The 22,508-nt window shown below is 41.5% G+C and overlaps 1 protein-coding gene across 1 annotated transcript in view; it reads right to left on the reverse strand.

Moving 5' to 3' along the window:
* The window catches only part of Nhlrc2 (NHL repeat containing 2), a 50,257-nt gene that overhangs the window by 10,562 nt on the left and 17,187 nt on the right, over positions 1-22,508 (reverse strand). The window contains exons 3-5 of the mRNA XM_032892262.1: positions 20,579-21,034; positions 16,791-16,912; positions 12,448-12,577 (exon numbers count right to left, since the gene is read on the reverse strand). Coding sequence (XP_032748153.1) covers positions 12,448-12,577; positions 16,791-16,912; positions 20,579-21,034 — 708 coding nt within the window. The remainder of the gene's footprint in view (positions 1-12,447; positions 12,578-16,790; positions 16,913-20,578; positions 21,035-22,508) is intronic.

Raw genomic sequence — 22,508 nt, forward strand, 5'->3', positions numbered from 1 at the left:
ATAGAGACAGGTACAGCCTCCGAGGCTGGGATATAGAGACAGGTATAGCCTCCGAGGCTGGGCTACAGAGACAGGTACAGCCTCTGAGGCTGGGCTATAGAGACAGGTATAGCCTCCGAGGCTGGGCTTTTTACTGGGTACTCAAGACTGAGGTCAGATCCTCATGCTGCATGGCAAGCCCTTTAGCAAATGAGCCACTTCAGGCCTGGTTTTAAAAGCCTCCAAAGAGTTTAGCAGACCAAGAGTACAGTGTATTATAATATGCTGCTTATCACCATTAATTTTACCATTCTATTTTTAGACACTTAATGATACCACACTTATTATAAGAGGGGAAAGCTCTATTTCTCAGATTAATTTTGTTAACATATTTAATTTAATTAGGAGGTACTCTGAAATAACTGAGACATTTTAACTAAAGTAGTCTGGTGAGACATTATCTTATAGAGTTATTTGTAATTTCTTTAACTTCAAGTATTTTGTGATGAGAAGGGTATTCTTCCCTAATTAGTAATAAGTTTTAAATGTCTTTTAATTTAGTAACAACAGAAACCTACAATGATGATGGCTCTCAAGTTATCAAGGAGCTATAATTCCAAGCACTTTCCAAAACCCATTCCAGCTTTGGGAAAGGCCCATGACTAGGTACTGTGAGCAAGTCCAATTCCAGATGAGTCACCAAGCCCAGGGAAGTCAGCACGCCAGGTTACTAGCTAACAAAGGAAGGAACTGAACTCTGGGCCCAAGCCAGACCAAGAGACAAACAATGCCTCAGTCATGATGCGCTGACGCTTTCTGTCTCGAGTGCTATGCATGCAAAGTGTCTCAGTGTGCCTCCTTCGCACAGCCGTGCCTGTAGATGTAATGGTACGGAAAGGGACTCTGCTGTCCACGTTCTGGGGACTGAGTCTCCGCTTCATCACTTTCAAGGGAGATCAAAAGACCTGCACAATTAATTTTTAACACACATCGCTTCATCAGTTATTCTGGAGCAACTCTCTGGGACTGCTAAAATGACTATGTCATCTAAGCTAATAAAATATTCCATTATTTCAGATACAGTGACATTCAGATGAACACTGCTTACAGGCAGCAGCACTCAAATGTCAGCCATGATCATTATTTCATGAATCTGGATCTTACCTTTATAGCTTGTTGCATTAGGCAAGCATAAATAGATCTACAAGCTCAATAGCTCAGAGCAGATGGCACTAAGGGTAAAGAGTAGGACACAATGTCTCCCACACACACTTGTTAATTCGATACTAAGCACTGAACTACTACTGCACTACAACACGTGATATCCATGATGCACTCAGTTTACAACTGCTGTCTTGTGTGAAAGCCATCACACATCTATGATTATAATGGCACTGTCTAGGACCCAGGACCCACCAGTACAACAGAAACAACCCACGACGATCATATCAAACCCTGAGAATGAGTTCAAGTTTCTGACTAGATGATGGCATTATAAACTAAGGAAATGAACAACAGGGTAACAGAAAAGCTTCAGTAAGTAAAGTAAACAAAGGCGCGAGGGGGTGGCCCTTACTTTTACAATGTCTGGAATGTTTCCCACTTACAATTATCCAAAGCCTGTATTTATCGTAATGAGTTTAGACTAACACACAGAGAACTGCAAACAACTGCAGTTTGAAGCCCACTACTAAGCTTTCCTAATTCTCCCTCAAAGGAATTAAACTGAGCACCTGGGGTGGTGATGGCCTTTGAGATAAGAGAACTCGAAGCATCCTTTCCGTGACCGAGAGTCAAAGAGTTGAGGGCTTGAATCCTGGCTGCAATTTCTGCCCAGTGAGGCTGTGACTGTCCATGGTTAAAGATGACCAAGGGATGAGTCCAGGCTCTGGAAGCTAAGTACTGGCGTGTGCTGGGTCCTAGACAGCACCCGCAGGCTTTCAGCTCCTGCACAAGGTATGCTCCCTCCTCCCTCTCCTAGGATTCACCCTCAGCCCCTAGCATGGGTCCCTACCCAGCATGGCAAGTCTGTGGTATTGTCCTCCCAAATCACCACTCCGAAGGAGTGAGCCTCATCCCAAACCAGTTTTGCACATGAGATGGTACCAAGGTCATGCCAGAATGAATCCCTATTTTATTATTAATTACTTCTATTTCCTTTTCATATTTTAAAGACATCTAAGTGTAATTGGATTATGTGTCTGTGAATTTTACTTTGATTTTTCAGATAATTTACAGTGGGGTTGGGGTCTAACAGGACTAAGAATTCTCAAGTTACATATGAAAATGCAGCCATTCAGGGCCTCTTAATGTTTCTAGTCATAAAAACTAAGCAAGCTAAGACCCACAGAGAACCTATTTAATGTGATAGTGAACGCTTTCAAGATAACTGATAGTGACGGTCATATTTAATGATGAGACAGTATAAACATGCTCCTATCAACAGAAATGAGATAAAGACCTACCATTACCACTAGGTAGCTTGGGGAACAAAAGCAAAAAAAAAAAAAAAAATTAAGCAAAACCGCACGTATTAGCCGTGACATGATTGCATGTAAGACATGGCAGAATGAGCCGTGTTCTTAAGTAAGTTCAGCCAGGTTTGGTGCTCTCAGTAAGATAACTCACCAGCGATTGGGCTGGTCTGCAGTGGTGCTGGACACACTGTCGAGTAGGCGCACGCCTACCGAGATGCACGTCCTCTTCACCACTCACTGTATGGAACACTGAACAGCGGCCTCCATCATGCTGTCACCCTGACTGACTCTCTCATGGGCCATATACAATTCACGAGCAAATTCTGTTGGCTCTTCATTTAAAATGAATGAAGAATTTGATCAGAATGAAGAGTCTGAACCATTTTGACCTTGATCTCAGGCACCATCGGGGTGACTGAAGAATTCCATCTTAACTGATGCTACATTGCTGCTTTTGCTGGATATGGGCTCATGCTTGTGTTCCCCACACTCAGGAGGCAGAGGCAGGAAAATCACAGAGTTTGGGCCACACAGTCAGTTTCAAGCCAGTGTGTGCTACATAAGCAAGACCCTGACTCCAACAAAAGCAGACACGTGACCCAGGAGAGGTGAGCTGTTAGGACAGGTGAGTCAGGTGAATTTACTTTCTCCTTGGGAGGTTTTAGAGCCTGTTCTTGCAAAGGAGAGCTTGGTGCACCTCTCTCCAGTTCTCTAAGAAGGTCAGTATATATAGGTCAGGCGGTCTCTTGCACGTGCAGGATAAAAGTATGCTGTCACAAAGTTCAGGGGCTGGGCTGTTCTTGGCTCCTGTACACTGACCTCCTTTACAGCAGTGAGGTAAGGACAACATCAATTTAGGGTTTGGTCTTTGGAGCTTCTAAGAACCAACTAGCAGTGAGGGACAGCAAAAACATCACCAGAGCACATGCTATTGACTGTTGAGCCTAGGTGGTCCTATTACCATCATCTTCATTTTACAAAAGAACTAAAATCAGAGAGATTAAGGATTTGTTAAAATCTGCACAGGTAGACCTGAACTTGAGCTCATCTGCTCTAACTCCTTAGCACTGGGGAAGCAGGGAAGTGCGATGGAAGAGAGCTTGCCCTGTCTGTTTCTTTGCTTGGGCCTTTCCCTCCTCCCTGCATCTGCCTCTGGTCCTGTACTCAGCCTGTTGGGATAATACTTCTGCAGACTATATGAAGGTGTGTCTCTGTCCTTCCTTGCCTACCTAAAGCACCTTCTGATTGGTTCCATCAAGAGCTGAACAGCCAATAGCTAGCTAGGAGAGGATAGGTGGGAGTTCTGGGCAGAGGTAGGAACTCTGGGAAGGAATCAGGTGCAGGGAATTCACCAGGCAGACAGGGAGAAAAGCACAAGTGCTGGGACTGAAGGAGAGGTAGCAGGCCGGGCTATCTAAAGTATACAAGCTGGCTGAGAGATACCCGGCTAAGGCCAAAAGCTTCCATGATTAATAAGGTCTCCATGTCATGTCATTCCTTGGGTGGCTGGTGGGCAGACAGTCTGGCCGCACCAGCCAGTGTACCCAGGCTCATTATCATGTTGAGAGGCCACAGCTTCCTACTCCAAGACAAGAGACTGGTTTATTCCCTTTAATGTCTAAAAGGTTTTTAGAAGGTAAAACATAATTATCAACAAAGATTACTAAAATAGTTTAAAAATAGGAATAAGTTCAATAAAATAAATAAGAAAAACACTCCAGCTTTGAAAAAAACTGATGAGCACCCTTCTGCTGGCCTTTGTGAAATCTGTAGTGTAAACATGGGTTTCCACAATTCTGAAAGCTCTCATAAAGCTGCCCTGTGCCTCCAGGGAAAAGCAGTGATGTGTCGCCGCAGACTCCGGAGAAGACGGACTGCAGCTATGGTGTTAGGCGGGGCACAGGGGAGAAGCCCCATGCTGCTGTGAAGGACTCTGCTGGGGGAGCAGGGTGCGAGGTCTCCTCAATACTGTGGAGTGCCAAGGACGGCCAAGTGCAAAGGACTAAACAGCAAAGGTCTGTTCTAGAGGCAAGCATACAGACAGCCATGATATGGCTCTGTGTACTGGGACGACAGAACTGAACCCTGAGGGTAAAGACTGCCACCAAGAAGACAGACCCAGGCAGCTAGCTACACCCCACTGCCCACCAGCCATTCAACCAGCCCAACTAGAAGACCTGGAAGGCTTCTAAGCACATAGTAATCTTCATAATAAGAAAACCCAGCCATGCAGCTTCCCCAGCATTACACAGTATTACTTATCTCAGCCTTTACAGTTAGTTCTATTCAAGATGAAGGACGTAGTTAGTGAGAAGACAAACATGAAAGCAAACAGAGGAGAAGAGAAAGAAGAGGCGATGTGGATGACCACAACATCCATCTTTGAAGCACAAAATTCAAAAGTATTGGGCTGATACTCCGACTTAGTCTGTTATGGACAGAGAAGAGGGAAACTTCTGTAGAGACAGAACCTGAAACCAAGAGCAAAGCAGAAACACCATTTTTCTTTAAAGGCATGATACTAAAAATGAAGAACCCTTCAAAACAGGGCCATCTTCTGACACAGTCAAGGAAAGGATCAGTCTCCCTGGGGGCGGATCAAGAGGAATTACTGCAGCAGGAAAGGGAAGTGAAGGAAGGAGAGAATGTGCCAAGGCTCTGGGACATAACCCTGAGGAAGGTGAGCTCAGTCTCTGGAGGTTCAGAAAAGCAGGAACGAAAAGTGAGGATGTGTGGAGACCCCAGAGGATTCCTTGAAAACAATGAAGGAGGAAGACATCACCACACCACAGCAGTCCAGATGGGGTAACTCAGGATCAACTGCTAAATGGCTGACACCAAAAGCAAAGGCTTGGAAGCAACCAAAGAAAAACATACTTTACATCTAAAAATCAAGAGAACAATGAGCAGCCGGCTCGGAAACTATGTATCAACCCAAGGTAAGTTACCTATTAAGCCAAAGAATCCTCTGAAAGGAAGGGTCAACATTTTCTCAGCTCAGAAAAGGGCAAGAAGTCAGCATAACTGGTGTGGTGGTTTAAATATGCTTGGCCCAGGGAGTGGTCCTATTGGGAAGTGTGTCACTGTGTAGGTGGGCTTTGAGGGCTTCTCCTAATGCTCGAGCTCTGCCCAGTACAGAGAAGCCAGTCTCCTTTTGACTGCCTTCGGATCAAGATGTAGGGCTCTTGGCTCCTCCAGCACACGTTTGCCTGCACACTGCCATGCTTCCCACCGTGATGATAATGGACTCAACCTCTGAAACTACAAGTCAGCCCCAGTTAAACACTGTCCCTTATAAGAGATGCTTTGATCATAGTGTCTCTTCACAACAATAAAACCCAAACTAAGACAACTTGTTTAAAAGAAATTTGAACTAAACAGGCAGGAACAATGATTCAAGTCCATGCTTGGGACTGAAGAAAACAGCCACTTGGAGAAAAATGGCAATCAATTTCATTCCTATGTTGTGGTTTGCCCTGGAGTTATCTGTATTTTGATACTAATTCCACTGCCTCAAGGACAGCAATCTAGTCATGTACACAGGAATTAGGTGACTTCACCAGAACCTCCCCAATGAATTTGTAAAATACAGGGTGAGGGGCAGGTACAGGATAGAAGGAGGCCTGTCATTGGAGGAGAAGGAAGGATGGGTGGGAGAGAAGTTTGAAGGAAGAGGAAGAGACTGGAACGGAAGGAGAAAAGACAGGAGGGAGAGGGCGAGAAGCCATGGCAGGTGGCATTAAGATTCCACTCTATATATTTACAAGTCGATTTATGTTCATAAGGGATGGATGGTACTGGGTGGGCTCTGCATGTTTAGGTGGCCAATTATATCTTATCAATTGGATCTAAGGTTATTGAGTTGTGTGGTCTTTCATGTGTACCAATTTAAGTGTAAGAAAGTGTGGGGTGGCTGGTCTGGGCCACCATGGAGTTGGGATGTGTTTCTGGCATGGAAACCACCTTGGGTACTAGATAGGTAGAGATACTGCTGCCAGGCTCAGAGAGCCTGACCTAGGGATAAAAGACAACCCTACTTATTTTATTTTTTATATTTTTACAATAACACTCCTAGGCATTCACCCAAGAGAAGCAAATGAATGATCACCACAAACAGAAGCCGCAAACATTAGTGGAAGTGGTACGTTATTTAAAACTTTTAGCAACCAGAGACGCTGAGGTGAGCCACACAACGGACGACTCTCAGCAAGGAACAGCCAACTACACAGGGGTCATGAAAGCACCACCCCTCCCGTGGAAGTCAGTCACAAAGAGCTTGGGAGGAATACAAAACCATTGCTGCCCGCGGCTAGTGAATGTGTGGTGACGTGGGGAGACTGAGCAAAGAGGAAACTCTGGGGTGACCCTGACTGTGGTCAGAGTTGCAGGATTGTCTGTACACACTTTTAAAAAAACACACATCTATAGAGCAAGAATAAAATTTGCTATTTCTACATTTTACCTCATTAACTTGAAACAGGATAGTAAAAATATTCTGACAGAGAAGCTTCCTCCTGCGATTAATGGGAACTAGCATAGAGCACTGAAACAATATGCAGAGTAAGAGACTTAGGAGCTCTTGGTCCTGAATACGTTCTTCATTGAGACCTTCCCTTCAGGCCTCAGAGATCCTGCAGAGGAGAGGTGGAAAGATTGTAAGAGCCAGAGGGGAGGGAGGGATGGAGGGAAGGATGGGGGGTGGATGGCTCTAGGGCACACTGTCCTCCTCACACAACAGGGCTGTGCACATAGGAACTCACAGGGGCAGTGGCAGAACAGGACTGTACAGGTTCAAACCAGATGGGGCCCAGCACTGAGTGGGAAGCAGACTTGGGGCTCCCACCCCTAACTAAGAAGCTATCTGCAACTGACACTTGCTAAGGAAAAGTCAGTTTTCGCCAATGGACTCTCACTAGATATACAAACCACACTTGAGGGTGGGCCCCATGCCCAGCAACAGATGCCCAACACAAACCATCCCAATGGTTTACAGACGCCTTATGTCTCATTTTGTTTTGTTTGGGTTTTTTTTTTTCTTTTCGTCTTATTAGTCTTTTGTTTATATAACATGATTTCTGATTTTGTGGTTTATTAATATGATTGTGTGTGTGTGTGTGTGTGTGTGTGTGTGTGTGTGTGTGTTGTTGTTGACCTGCTTGTTTTTTAAAGTAAAAAAAGAAAGGGAATGGAGAGCTGGGGAGGACCTAGGAGAAGTTGGGAGAGGAGGAAGCATGGTCCGAGTATATTATATGAAAAAAATTCAATTAAGTTATTATATAAAAAGAATCTATCAAATTTTCAAAAGTACAACTGTCTTTCAAAATAAAAGTACACGGGTCACAATGCATAAATCCCTTTAAACATGCCTGCATCAGTGGATTACATTTAAAACAAAAATGTTTCCTGGTATTTTAGAGCTGTCATGTGATAGATCATCTAAGCATGTAAGTGCGAAACTGTATTTTGTCTACAGACTCTCAGCTGAGCACATTCATGCTGGATTCCAACCATTAAAGGAGATGTAAGAAAAGGGGGTTTGTATCAAGGGAAGATGCTGATTGGAGTCAAGGAAGGTTAATGGGATTTAAGCACAGAATCCTTTCTAGAACTGATTCTGACAGGGACCAAATGAAGCACTCAGGTTGGCAGGCCTGACCTCTCTGATAAAGTGCTTTATATGCTATTGTCTGGCGTCAGCAGAGTCAAGAGAGAAGAGAAACACCTTTTTAAAAATAAGTTGGTAAAAGATGAATCTATCATAGACACCACTATCTCAGAGAGAAGTTATCATATTAAAGGTGATAAGGTGGAATTTACTTCTGCAAAATTATGTTTACTTGATTGCAGCAGGTGCACAATTAAGTCAAATGTACATAGCCATTTAAAATACACGTTTACAATTACAAATGTATTTAGAATAACTAAGCATTTTTCAGTCTATTTCTTTTCTTTTTCTGTATGTGCTCTGTCTGCATGTATACCTACATCCAGAAGAGGGTATCAAATCTTTTTTATAGATGGTTGTGAGCCACCGTGTGGTTGCTGGGAATTGAACTCAGAACCTCTGGAAGAGCAGTCAGTGCTCTTAACCGCTGAGCCATCTCTCCAGCCCCTTAAGTCTTTTTTCCCTAAGCTGAAATTCTCAGTCAAGTACACATTCAGCAGTTATCATCTGTTACTTGCCATTCTTTTTGTTTACCTATACATGTGATAGAGAAATGTAACTAAGTAAATCCTGTCTGCACATGCATGTACACACCTGTCTGCACATGCATGTACACACCCGAGGAACAGCATCATCTGGAGACTCTAAGCATGCCTCTATGATCACAAGTTCCCTCTCCTTTCAGAAGTCGCCAGTGTAGAATTTTATCTTTTTCATTTATTTCTCTTAAGTGTAAATCTGTGTGGGTGCATCTCCTGATGCTTCATGTATCTTCATGTAACTTCTACACAAAACTCAACAGAGGTTCCTTTCTTACACTCCTGATACTTATCTATATATAGTTCTGGGTAGCTGTGTTCCATTGATGTATACTGGATAGAATACACCATTTAAAGATACTACAAAGCAACCCATTTTTCATGTTTTCTTCCTGATAATTCTGTCTTCTCACTTTCATGAATTATGATAGAATTTAACAAAGTTTTATAACATTTCTGAAGCATTAGAAAAAGAGCTTAAGAAGCTCTTTCCTGGGCTGCTGAAGCATCCAAGTATTTACTCCAGCATCTGCTTGAGCGGTTACGTGCGTGACCTTATAATTGAAATAGACACACAGTACTGAAATAGGAATGGAAAGACTGTTCACACTTTGAGTAGAAGAACACTTTAAAAGAAGATACAATAGAGGCAAGTAGCTAAGTCAAGTGCCGAATATGTGGAAATGTAATTATTTTCAGCCCTCATATTTATTTCTTTACATGTATTCAAAAACTCTCACCATGCTTTGAGAAAATAAAAATGATTTATCTGAGGTGGGGGAAAAAAAAGCCAGAAGAAACTGCTTGAAGAAAAAGCCCTATTTTCACACAGGAGACTGGCTAGCTGGATATGGTGGTACACAGCTACAAACACAAGCACCCCATGCTAAGGTAGCTTGGTTACATATAAGTACTTGGTGAAATGGGGTCTTAAAACCCAACTACAACAAAAAAAGAAACTGACTTTGAATTGTATGTTTTGTTTCTTAAAATACGGATATTTTATAAGTCATCAATTTTTTTTTTTTTTTGGACTATCTAGATTAGCAGTTCTCAACCTGTGGGTAGTGATATCTGCATATGGGATATTTACATTAGAAGTCATGACAGTAGCAGAATTACAGTCGAGAAGTAGCTACAAAAGCAATGTTATAGTTGGGAGTCATCACAATACGAGGAACCGTATTAAAGCATTGGGAAGGTTGAGAACCGCTGGGCCAGATCGACAATTAGGCTCAACCGGCTCTGAAAAGACATAGTCTACTAAATTCCATCTTCTTCAGTTTCACAAATGATCCCTGGAGCTTACAACAAAACAAAGAAACAATCTTAATGACATAAAACTTAGAATAAGAAAGTTAAAGACCAATAAGAATACAAAAGAAAGGTTAGGACTCTAAAGTAATTCAAAGCTTTAGTTATGAAGATGTTTTGGGTAACATATCACTTTGCAAGTCTTTTAAAAATTCAAACAATTGTCCCAAATTTTAATTAAGATTTCTGGGGCTCCTCAGCAATTTTAATAAAGTCTACACACCAAAGACTTAGTATAGATACCCAGATTAGCTAGTTCATAGATAACTCTAGAAATAGTGTGACCACTGAGAACAGGTCCTTCAGGCAGCATTCGAACCACACTTTCTGGGCAGCCAACACTTAAGTGCATTCAAGACTACTTCTCTTGCCCATTTTCTGGAGTGACATATGCCAATTTTACTGTTCTATTGCTGTGAAGAGGCACTGTGACCAAAGTAACTTAAAGAAGGAATTTATTGAGGGGAGGGGGCCTTGCTTACAGTTTCAGAAGATTAAAGTTCATGATCATCATAGCAGGTACACAGCAGAGGCAGACAGGAATGGTGCTGAATCAGTAACTGGGTATTTGCATTTGATCCATAAGCAAGAGGCAGAAAGAGAGAGACAGACAGACAGAAAGAGACATACAGAGAGAGAGAGAGAGAGAGAGAGAGAGAGAGCAGGGAGAAAGAGAGAGAGAGAGAGAGAGAGAGAGAGAGAGAGAGAGAGAGAGAGAGAGAAGAGAGAACGAGAGAACAAGAACTAAGTGGGAAGGACATGGGCTTTTGAAATCTCAAACCCTACCCCCATTGACACCTCCTCCAACAAGACCACAGCTCCTAATCCTTCCCAAACAGTTCTACCCACAAGGAACCAAACATTCAGGTGCGACTTTATGAAGCCTTTCTCATTCAAACCACTACAAGATGTTCACAGAATTTGGTTAAATGCAGAGAGAGACATGAGCTGAGTTAAAGCAGGACTTGAAAACTAGGGTTAATAAAGATGTGTCTCTTCAAAAGCAGATCCCTTAACTTAGAACCTAACAATACTTGTCAGTAAAGTTAGGATTTCTCTTAGGAGTAAGATGGATGTATTCTCAACACAGAGATAAACAACCAGCAGTACCATGAGGAGTAACTGGGAAGCTTTCAGCCTGGATGAAACTTTAAATACTCCTTGGCCATTATGTATGTCTAACTCAATAAATACTGTCATTTCAAGCATAATTTTAAGCAAAGCAAATTTTGATAGAAATGCTGTAAGTTGAACATTTCTGGTTCTGTATTTATCTTTCACTTTATAAGTAATATGAAATAAATATGCACATCTAAATGTAAATGAGTATTATATATATTTATCAGAATCACGCTTTCCACAGACTCATGGTGGGTAAAGCATGGATCCCTGTCGTCTGACTTTTAACTTTTGCCTGTGTGACTCGTGTTTCTGTTGACCCCACTAACCTTACATATAAAGCATAGTTTCCCCTCTCTTCAGAGATGGCACTGACATAGTAGAGCAAGAATTCTCAGAATACGCCAAGAAGATCACAGAGACCACTTAGTTTCAAATTCCAGTTCCCATGGACTCTACTCTTTCTATGTCTGATACTGGATACAGACAAAAACCTCAGCACTGAGGACCGATGATGAGACACTGGTGTTTCTTTACTATGTTCATACAGCAACGTGACACAAAGACAGCATGTCTCATCTGTTATCAGCGACTGCCTGACTCTTTAGGGTAACATTTTTTAATTAATCAAAAGATGCTATCCTATTTCCACATTTGGACATTTTTTAAGAGTGAAGAAGATAAGGTAGTTTTCTCTTCCACATCTGTTTCTCTTTCACTTAGAGTAAGGTTATTAAATGATAGGTAGCCATGAATAATCTTTGTGGTTTCTGAAACCACAACCCTGTCAGTTTAAGAATAATGATAAATACACCAATTAGAAGATTCAGTCAGAAGAAACTGTTTAAATTAGAGCTTAGTGCACACTGAGCACCAATACAGGAGCGAGCCAGCTAACCAGCCATGTTTATCGTTTTTTGTAAAATATAATGTAATGTTATAGATAATGTATTCTATTTGCATATATTATGGCTGCCTTTGCTCTCCAAGCCTTACGTACAAATATATAAAACAAGATACATAATTAACATTTCAAGAATATTTTAATTAAAAAATTGGAAAAGAGTTTTTCTTGTTTTTCTTTTCTTATCTTTTCATTTCCTTTTTTTTTTTTGCTTTGCTTTGCTTTGGTTTCTTTTTGTTTGGTTGGTTTGAAACAGGCTTTCTCGGTGTAGCTCTGGCAGTCCTGGAACTCACTTGGTAGACCAGCCTGACCTCAAACCCAGAGATCTGCCTGCCTTTTTCTTCAGAGTGGGATTAAAGGCATGTGCCACAAGTGCCCACACAAAAGAACTTGTTAAAGATCCTATGTTTACGAGCAGCATGTGCTGGCACTTGGTGTTCAGCTGCATACCTGAGGTCCCAAGTGCAACGTCCCACGGGGAGCTGATGGGCTGCTTGTCTCCCTCCTCACCGCCTTCCGTATCTGTCCCTTGAACACCGATGCCAGCTACAGTGCTCACCTTCTCAGCTTCTAAGTCTATCTACAAAAAATTCAGTACATCATTTATTTAATGCATGTTACTTTTGCTTTCAATATGCGAACAGTTCAACAGAACATACAGAGTGTTTGAAACACAATGTCTTAGAAGGCTAGTTACAGATGACTTGTCATGCACATATTCAATTTGTTCCTCTCATTCTAGTAGTAAAAAGGAATGAATTACCCACATACTACCTCACAGAGGAACTTACAATATCAAGCAAGATTGAAGAAGAAATCATCTATTACAGGACTCTTCTGTACTCGTGTGAAAAGCCCAGTAAGGGCCTATCAATAGGCAACTGATTACCTAAAAATGGGAAAGGTAATTATCTTTGTGTGACAATTCTTATTTTGGAGCTAAAATATTCTAAAAACACTGTAAAGTTATGACTGCAAAGCCTGCTAAACTGATTGGAAACTAGTGAGTTCTATATTCAATGGTGAACTTCCTAGTATGTGCCACGTTAAAGTCACTAAGATGACCATGTGTACAGGACAGTGATACTTAGGGTCATACACAGATAACATATTAAAGTGGTTATCTACAGTTGGCTCAGGTGAGGAAATGCATGGCCCGTGGAGTGAGGAAAGGAGACATGAGATCTATAGGTTAGTAAAAAAAAAACACTCTAGACAAAGGGAGGGCGTACGTGGAGCGATGATGTTTTTGTGTGTGAATGTAAGAGGGTAATGAGCTTAGACCTCTGCAAACACGATCTTCAAAATAAAATACAGTAACTCTTTGTGCGGAAGAAAAAGGAAGGAACAACACACTTAAGTCACGTCACTCAGAATGGACCCTGACTGTAGAAACCCAGTACTTGTGTGGTCACATTACTTCAATGAACAGGCATGAATGCAGCACCTTGTCCAACACTCGAAAACTGCAAGTTGTGAAGCAGGAGAACAGGGCACAAGTCATGAAGGACAAGCATTTCTGAGGTTGGTCTCTCTACTGCAGTGAATCATCAGACATCTATAACTGACAATTACAGAAATAACTCCCAGAGAAAACTACTCTTTATCCATTCTTCAGCTGAGGGACATCTAGGTTCACAGTTTCTGACTATTAGGAATAAAGCTGCTATGAACATAGTTGAGCACATGTCTTTGTGGGATGTTGGAGCATCTTTTGGATACATGCTTAGGAGTGGTATAGCTGAGTTTGAGGTAAAACTATTCCCAGTTTTCTGAGAAACTACCAAATTGATTTCCAAAGTGGTTGTATAAGTTTGTACTTCCACCAGCAAAGGAGAAGTTTTCCCTTTGCTACACATCCTCGTCAATGTCTGCTGTCCCTTGAGTTTCTGATCTTAGCCATTCTGACTGGTGTGAGGTGGAATCTCAGAGCTGTTTTGATTTGCATTTCCCTGATGACTGAGGGCTGTGAACATTTCTTTAGGTGCTTCTCAGCCCTTCAAGATTCCTCTGTTGAGCATTCCCTGCTTTGTTCTATACCCCATTTGGGTTGTTGATGTCTAATTTCTTGGCATTTTGGAAATTTTGAATATTAGCCCTCTGTCAGATGTAGGGTTGGTTAAGATCCATACCCGATCTGTAGGTTGCCATTTTGTCCTATTGACAGTGTCTTTTACCTTATAGAAGCTTTTCAATTTTATGAAGTCACATTTATCAATTGTTGAACTTAGAGCCTGGGCCATTGGTGAACACTCAGAAGTTGTCTTCTGTACCAATGCATTCGAGGCTCTTCCCCACTTTGTCTTTTATGAGCTACACTGTATCCAGTTTTATGCTAGAGTTCTTGATCCCAGTGGACTTGAGTTTTGTGTAGGGTAACATGAATCAATTCATTCTTCTACATGCAGAGATCCAGCTAAACTAGCACCATCTGTTAAAGACTCTTTGTTTGACTTCCTTATCAAAAATCAAGTGTCCAGGACTTGGGGATTTAGCTCAGTGGTAGAGCGCTTGCCTAGCAAGCACAAGGCCCTGGGTTCAGTCCCCAGCTCCAAAAAAAAAGAAAAAAGAAAAAAAAAATCAAGTGTCCATAGCTGTGTGAGTTTGTTTCTGGTTCTATGATCTGATTCCATTGATCAATGTTTCTGTTTCTGTACCAACACTATGCAAGTTTTTGTTTGTTTTTTGTTTTTGTTTTTTTATCACTATTGCTCTATAGCACAGCTTGAGGTCAGGGATGGTGATTCCTCCCAAAGTTCTTTTATTGTTCAAAATTGTTTTGGCTATCCTGGGGTTTTTGTTTTTCCATATGAAACTGAGTATTGTTCTGTCAAGGTCCATAAAAAATTAGGGTGCAATTTTGATGGGAATTGCACTGAATCTGTAGACTGCTTTTGGTAAGATGGCCATTTTCACTACGTTAATCCTACCTATCCATGAGCATGGGGGATCTTTCCGTCTTCTGAGATCTTCTTCAATTTCTTTCTTCAGGGACTTGAAGTTCTTGTCATACAGATCTTTTACTTGCTTGGGGAGCAGAGACTGAGGTAATGTCCAACCAATAACCAGCCCAACTTGAAACCCATCCTGTGGGCAAGCACCAATCCCTAACACTATTAATGATGCTCTATTATGCTTGCAGACAGGGACACATTGTCTTCTGAGGGGCTCCACCCAGCAGCTGATTCAAACAGATACAGACACCCACAGCCAAACAATGGATGGAGCTTGGGAACTCTTATAGAAGAATAGGGGGAAGGATTACAGGCCCGGAAGGGAATAGGAACCCCACAGGAAGACCAACTGACCCTTGGGGCTCTCAGAGTCTGAACCAACAACCAAAGAACATAGATGGGCTGGACCTAGGCCTCCCCATACATATGTAGAAGATATGCAGCTTGGACTTCATGTGGGTCCCAAACAACTGGAGGGGGTGGAGGGGCTATCCCAAAAGCTGTTGCTTATAAGTGGAATTTGTTCTTGTAGCTAGGTTGTCTTGTCTGGCCTCTGTGGGAGAGGAAGAGCCTAGCCTCACAGAGACTTGAAGTGCCAGGGTTGAGGTATACCCAGGGGGAACCCCCCATCCACTTAGAGGATAAGTGGGGGGAGGACGGAGGTGGGGGAAGGATTATGGAAAGGGTGACCGGGAATGGGGCAGTGAGCAGGATGTAAAGTGAATAAGTAAAAAATTAATTAATTAATTAATTAATTAATTAAATTTAAAAAATTATTTAGAAGAACCAACTTTTAAGAGCCCAGTACAGGGGTTGGGGATTTAGCTCAGTGGTAGAGTGCTTGCCTAGCAAGCGCAAGGCCCTGGGTTCGGTCCCCAGCTCCGAAAAAAAGAAAAAAAAAGAGCCCAGTAATTAAAACCATACCATTTTTCCATAACCGACACACGGCAATGTTAACAAAGTTCTGCATAAATTAGGTTTAGTATCCAAATAAGTGTCCTCCCTATCTTGGCAACAGTATATCAGCATATTTAAGTATCTAGAAGTTCCCAAGACTAACAAACAAACAACAACAAAAAACCCCACATCTTCTTTAATTCTTTAAGTCACAATATATATTTATAAAAATAAATCCACAAAAAATGTTTCATTAAATATATATAACTTGTAATATACTTACTTAACGAATATCTATTGGATATTTAACAGGCCAGATCCTACTCGGCAGCAAAGAAAATACAATACCTTTACTAAGATTTTATCACATTCTAGATACATCCTTGCTATTATATGTGCACTGTGTGATGACTGTCAAGTACAGACAAATGTCAGTGTTGAATAAAAGTGAAGTACTGGACGCACTGTGATTACCTAACAAGGGAGATCATATGCACTTTGGTTAGTTATTGTTCAAGTTGACAATAATTAACAATCAGTAGACTGTAGTCAAAATCAGTATTGGTAGGAAATGTTTAAGAGAATTAGGTTTATCTATAATGGAATATGACAGTCATATCATTCCTGTGACTAAGACAGAATAAATGAAGCATACAAAACACTTTTAATAAATTCCATTTGTTTAAAAAATTCTCTAGAAATAGTCTTTGAAGTCCAACTTTGTATAAGAGTATATTGACAGGGAATTTCTCTGAAACCTTAATGCATCTTTTTTCCTTCCCTTCCTCCCTTCCTCCTACCCTTTCTTGTCCTTAATACAGGTCTCATGTAGGCCAGCCTGGCCTCCGACTTGTATGTAACCAAGGATGACCCTGGACTCCTGATAAACATCAGGGTATCTTGACTATAACTATTAAAACTTTAACTTAGACTGGAGATTACCTTTCTTATAAGGTGGTTTTCGGTGTCGGCCACATAGATGACATTATCTGCGATAGCTACACCCTGTGGAGAATGAAAAGACGACTCTGAAAACACCCCATCTTTCCTTCCAGGATTAGGTCCTAAAAGACAAGACAGTCATGAGATTTTTTTTCACATTAAAAAAGAAACTCAAAATAATATCTTCCAAATAAATGATTTTAAAATTTGCATTTAATGCTGGGATCTTTTAAAAATAAATAACATAGTATTTCAGTATTTTTATTTTAAAATGAAAATGTGGGGCTGGACAGATGGCCCAGCAGTTAGAGTGTTGGCTCCTTCTCTAGAGGACTGAGTTCACCCTCATGGCAGCTCAGGAACACTAGTCCTGGAGGACATGATGCCCTCTTCTGGCCTTCGAGGATACTACACAAGTATAGTGCGGGCAAAACATCATACACGTAAAAAATTAAATAATTAAAAGAATTTTAAAATGAAAACGTTTGCTATTTTCCTCTCTTTCTGTTTCTATCTACTTTGGGTAATGACAGGGCTTATACTGTAATAGTTCTTAGTGCACTTCAGTAGCATATACAGCAGAAAATAATTTTGAAAGCTTTTTAAAGACCTGTTACCTATACTAGAAAGTTAAAAATAACTTTAACCGTACAGCAGCTAAAAGGATAATTTTTAAACCTGACTTATTTTACACGTGTGCTGCCTGCATGCGTGTGTGACAAGCACCATGGGTGCTGATCCCCACAGAGGTCAGAAGCCAGCATCAGAGCTCCTGGAATCACTGACCCAGGCCCTCTGAAAGAGCAAGTGCCCCTAACCGCCAGGCCATCTCTCTAGCCCCAAAAGGGATGATTTTTTTAAAAACAATTTTGGACAACAGACTAATCTGACTATAAAATGAAATTATACATACATTCCTTCCCTAGAAAAATACTCATAGTTGAACTATTATAAATAGTCCTACACCTTGAGAGCCATCCTGTCTTCTTAAGACAAGAAGCCCAGGGTGACACTCCCTCCGACTGGCTCAGTCACTAAGCAGTGCATACTCTAAGACAGACAGAGTCACCCAGGCCTAATGGATGGCCTCTCAAGTTTTGGAACAGCCTAGCTCCAAGAAGGCACAGCTTGACACAGTCAGTACAACTGCTGCTCCTCAGGCCTCTGGGGCAGCACTCAGAAACTGCTTTGCAAACACCCACTGTCTTACACAGTAGGAAGAGGGCTAGGGAATGCATGCAGGTGCCATGAACTCCCAGCTCTAACTTTCTCCAGTTGGAGGTCTGAGTACGTGCTTATATCTTAGTTTTACTTCTGTAAAGTAGAACTGATAATACCTAATAATACCCTGATTAAAGTCCTGTAGGGATGAAGACAAGGAAATGCAGGCGGTGTGCTTAGAAGGAAGCCAGGGATGTGGTTTGCCCCGCTACTGTTACTACGATTGCTGATGCAGAGAAGAATAAGGGGATGGGGAAGAGCTCTATGGTAGCTGAGACCTGAAAATGCTGAGCAGAGCAACCATCTGAATCTCCACGAGACACTACCAGAGGAACACGCCTGAGCAACCTGACAATACTATACTACCCCTGACGAAATCTGATAGGTCCTAGGAAATCAGTATTTCCTGAAAATATGTGACCAAAAAATTCTATTGTAAAACTTAGGGAGACTAGCAAGTTGGCTCTACAAGTAAAAGAGCTTGCTCCCAAGCCTGACAACCAGAGTCTGACTCTAACCTATAACGGTGGAAGGAAAGAGCTGACTCCTAAGAGCTGTCCCGACTTCTATGCAGGAAGACACAAGCACCCTTCTACTCCCCAACACACAACAAACAAACAAACAAACAACAAATAATATTAGGTGGGTGTGGTGGCATATGCTTGTAATCTTAACACTTTGGACGCAGGAAGATTGCTGTGAATTCAGTAAGTCTGGGATACAGTGAGGTCCAGGCCAGCCTGAGACAGAGACAGAGGCTCTGTCTAAAGACCACCAAGTTAAAGAAGATACTAAGAGTTAGCAGTATTTTTAGAGGCATACTTGAAAATACCATTTGCTGTTGTTTTTTGTTTAAAAAGAATATTGTGGGCTGGAGAGATGGCTCGGGGGTTAAGAGCACTGACTGCTCTTTCAAAGGCCCGGAGTTCAAATCCCAGCAACCACATGGTGGCTCACAACCATCTGTAATGGGATCCGATGCCCTCTTCTGGTGTGTCTGAAGACAGTGACAGTGTACTCATATACATAAGAATATTGTTAGGCTGGGCATGGTGACACATTCCCTTAATCCCAGCTCAAGAGGCAGAGGCAGAGGCAGAGGCAGGTGGATCTCTCTGAGCTCCAGAGCAGCCTGAACTACACAGAGTGTTACAGGACAAGTAGAAGTGTATATAAGACCCTGTTAAAAAGAAGAGCACTTACCTACATCACTCTGAATGTTACAGCAATTAAAATCTGGGTGGGAAGATGGCTCCTCGGGTAATGATGTGCAATCACAAGGATCTGTGTTTGGACTGCCAGCATACACAAGAAGCCAACCACGGCAAAACATGCCCTTACTCCCGGGAAGCAAGTCTATGTGAGCTGAGGCAGTCTGATCTACAGAGACCACCTAGGACTTCACAGTTACCCTATCTTAATAAGAGTGACAGCAACACAACGTGGTGCAAAGCAAGCAAATCTCTGGAGTTCAGTGGGCAGCAAACCAGGCCACACCAATCAGCTTCATGTTCACTGAAGACCCTGTTTCCAAGGATAAGGCGGAAAGCAATGGAGGAAGACACACGGTGTCACCTCTGGCTTCTGTGCATTTGTTAGCACACAGGCTCACATAGCATGCATAGACCGCACACACCAAAACCACAAAACTAAAATTCCAAGACATTTTTCGAGTAACAATTGTCATAACTGTTCAAATTGAAAATACCATGTAGCCCAAACCAAAAACTAAAAGCTTCACACAACAACGCATACTCCAACAAAAACCATAAACAATGACACGAGAGATGAGAACATCTTAGCACACACGATGAGCAGTGGCTTGAGATGCCGTTTAATCTACTTCCATATGTAGTGTGTCCTGTGCTATCAAGTGGGAGTGGCTATAAGGGGTGGCTTTCCCTCTGACTAATTTGTGTTTGTCAGTTCAGCCCAGATGAGCAGATTAGTCTGAATGGACTTGGGAGGTTTTACTACTCATGCAGATAGAAGCTAGAGGCATGTTCTCATCTAAGGCAGAGAGCTATAAAACTAGATGGCCTGCGCTTGCAAGAAAGGGGAGGGGTCTAGATGTATCCGTTAGTTCTTAAGGGGGAAGCAAGAGAAAAGTAAATATACGTACAAACCCTAGCCTGTTTACTTTATAGGGTAAATATCAAGTTTCTTGGTCACTGTCCTGAGTTCATGTCTAGAAAACTATATGGACATATTTTGTTAGAGAAGAAAACATGAAATTCCCACTTAAAATGTCATTGACCTAAAATCTTGGTATATATTTATATGAACAAATAAATGTGACACTTTTATTAAAAAACAAGATGAAACACACAATATACCTAAGAAATTATATAACTTAATGATTTCCTCCTTTTGACATGAAGTTTCTGGGTTTTGTTTGTTCTGAAGAGGAGAGGGAGGTTAACTTGGACACACAGACTAAATAACAAAATAACTTAGTGATAAAGTCAGATGGCAATTCAGGCTGCCTTTCTATATTGAGCTATTTTTAAACTGAAAAATATACTACATACTGATCAATAAGCAGCATGATTAGAAGCAAACCTTACCTCCAATACTGTACTGAATCTGCCCGTTCTTCTGAAGAACCAAGATCCTGTGGTGCCCCGTGTCTGCTACCACCAGCCGACCAGTAGTAGGGTCTGCGGCTACTTTGCCAGGGAACAGCAATGGTGAAGGCGGCAAAGACTCTTTAAAGAGTTTTATCCCAATTTTTCCATCTCTGATCTGTCCTCTGTCTTTGTAATACTTTAAAGCAATAGATGTATATGAAAACAGTTTATCTTTGTGACCCTCTCCAATCAAAGAAAACAGCAGGTTTCCACGGGGTCCCAGTATGACCAGTGTTGGCCAGCAGGAGACTTCAAGCTCCTGCCAAAGGCTAGCATCTGTGTCGTTAACCACAGGGTGGGTGATGTTGTACCGAAGGACAGCACTCTTGATGTTGTCCAGGACCTTTTCATTTGGAAACTTAGCTGAGTGAACACCGACAATCAGAAGGCCATCTGAAAAAGAAAAGTGTATGTTAAACATTATGAAAATTTGAAAATAATACATACATTAGCATTTGCTCATTAATATAAAAATCTATAGATTAAAAAACAACTGCGCTCATGTATTTAATTGTATTTAAACATGTATGTACAAAACTGATAAATCTAAATCTCAGATTAATTTTAACATTTAAACACACAGGATCAAATTCATGTGCAGGATTAGAACTCTATGTTTTCGGGTAAAGCTTTTAAAGACAGTGGAAGGTTTCAACCATGGGAAGGTATATCACAGAAAGGTAGGGCCAGTGCTACCAAGGAGAAGCTCTTCTGTCAACTGAAACCCCATTGCATTCTGGTCAGAGAGCCAGGGAAGCTGGAGAGTAGGGGGAAAAGTGAAAATACTCATGCGTCAACTTGCATTTCTCTAAACTACACACACAGAAAGCAGGACCAGCAAAGTATAGCAAATGCTGAGCACTGAGAACTGAATTACTGAGTAGAGGAGATGAGGAGGGGGCTGGAGGGGTGGTGCAGTGGTTAGGAGCTTGCTCCGTTCACAGAGGATACAGGTTGGGTCCCTGGTCTGCAACTCTGGGTTCAGAGTATTCAGTGCTCTCTTCTGGTCTTGGAAGCACTGTATCCATGTGGGGCACACACACACACACACACACACACACACACACACACACACACACAGAGGCAAAACACACATGCATACGTTAAAAATAATTTTTTAAAAGATGGGAATTTATAATCAGAAGTAACTGTGCTGAATGTCTACTAAAACAAAGCTAAATTTATTTATCAGGACTTCAACAGAACCCAAGTTCCACATATCACATATCCAGTGTCTTGTAGATAGTCACAAACTACTGTTTCACAAAGAATAGTAAACCAGTTCTCAGTCACTCAGAGCCACAGTTAAGAACCTGCCTCAAACAAACACCATAAACAAGGGTATCTGATTTATTATCAAAGGAAATAAAAAATAAACAAGGGCTAGATGCCAAAATAATTTTAATCAGCAGAGACTTACAGCAGCTATAAAATTGTATTCTATGAAGTAAAAGAAAAATACAAATGAAATGAATGAAAAGACAGGAAACAAGCAAAGAGATAAGACTGTAAAAGAAAAACTAAATAAAGATGTCAGAGCTGAAAACACCTACTTGAAACAAAGACACTGAAGGAGTTCACTGGCAAACAGGTGGCAGAGGAAAAGGCGGGAGCCCAGAGGTCAGGTCAGAGAAAGGATACACTCAGGGGGACTGAGGGAAAATAGACACTTCTTCAGGCAGTGTCTCAGAACAACATCGTAATAGCTTAGAACATCTAAGGAGTTACAAGAATCCAAAAGGAAAAGAGAAGAAATCAGGGCAAAGCAAGCACTTGAATAATGCCTAATCTTCTAATTGTAGTTACAGTAGAAGTGTACGTAACTCCAGGCCAGCACAGCATCAGACCTAATAGAGGAAAGGGTGTC

The sequence above is a fragment of the Rattus rattus genome, chromosome 2 (genome assembly GCF_011064425.1).
Source record: "Rattus rattus isolate New Zealand chromosome 2, Rrattus_CSIRO_v1, whole genome shotgun sequence".
NCBI lineage: Eukaryota > Metazoa > Chordata > Mammalia > Rodentia > Muridae > Rattus > Rattus rattus.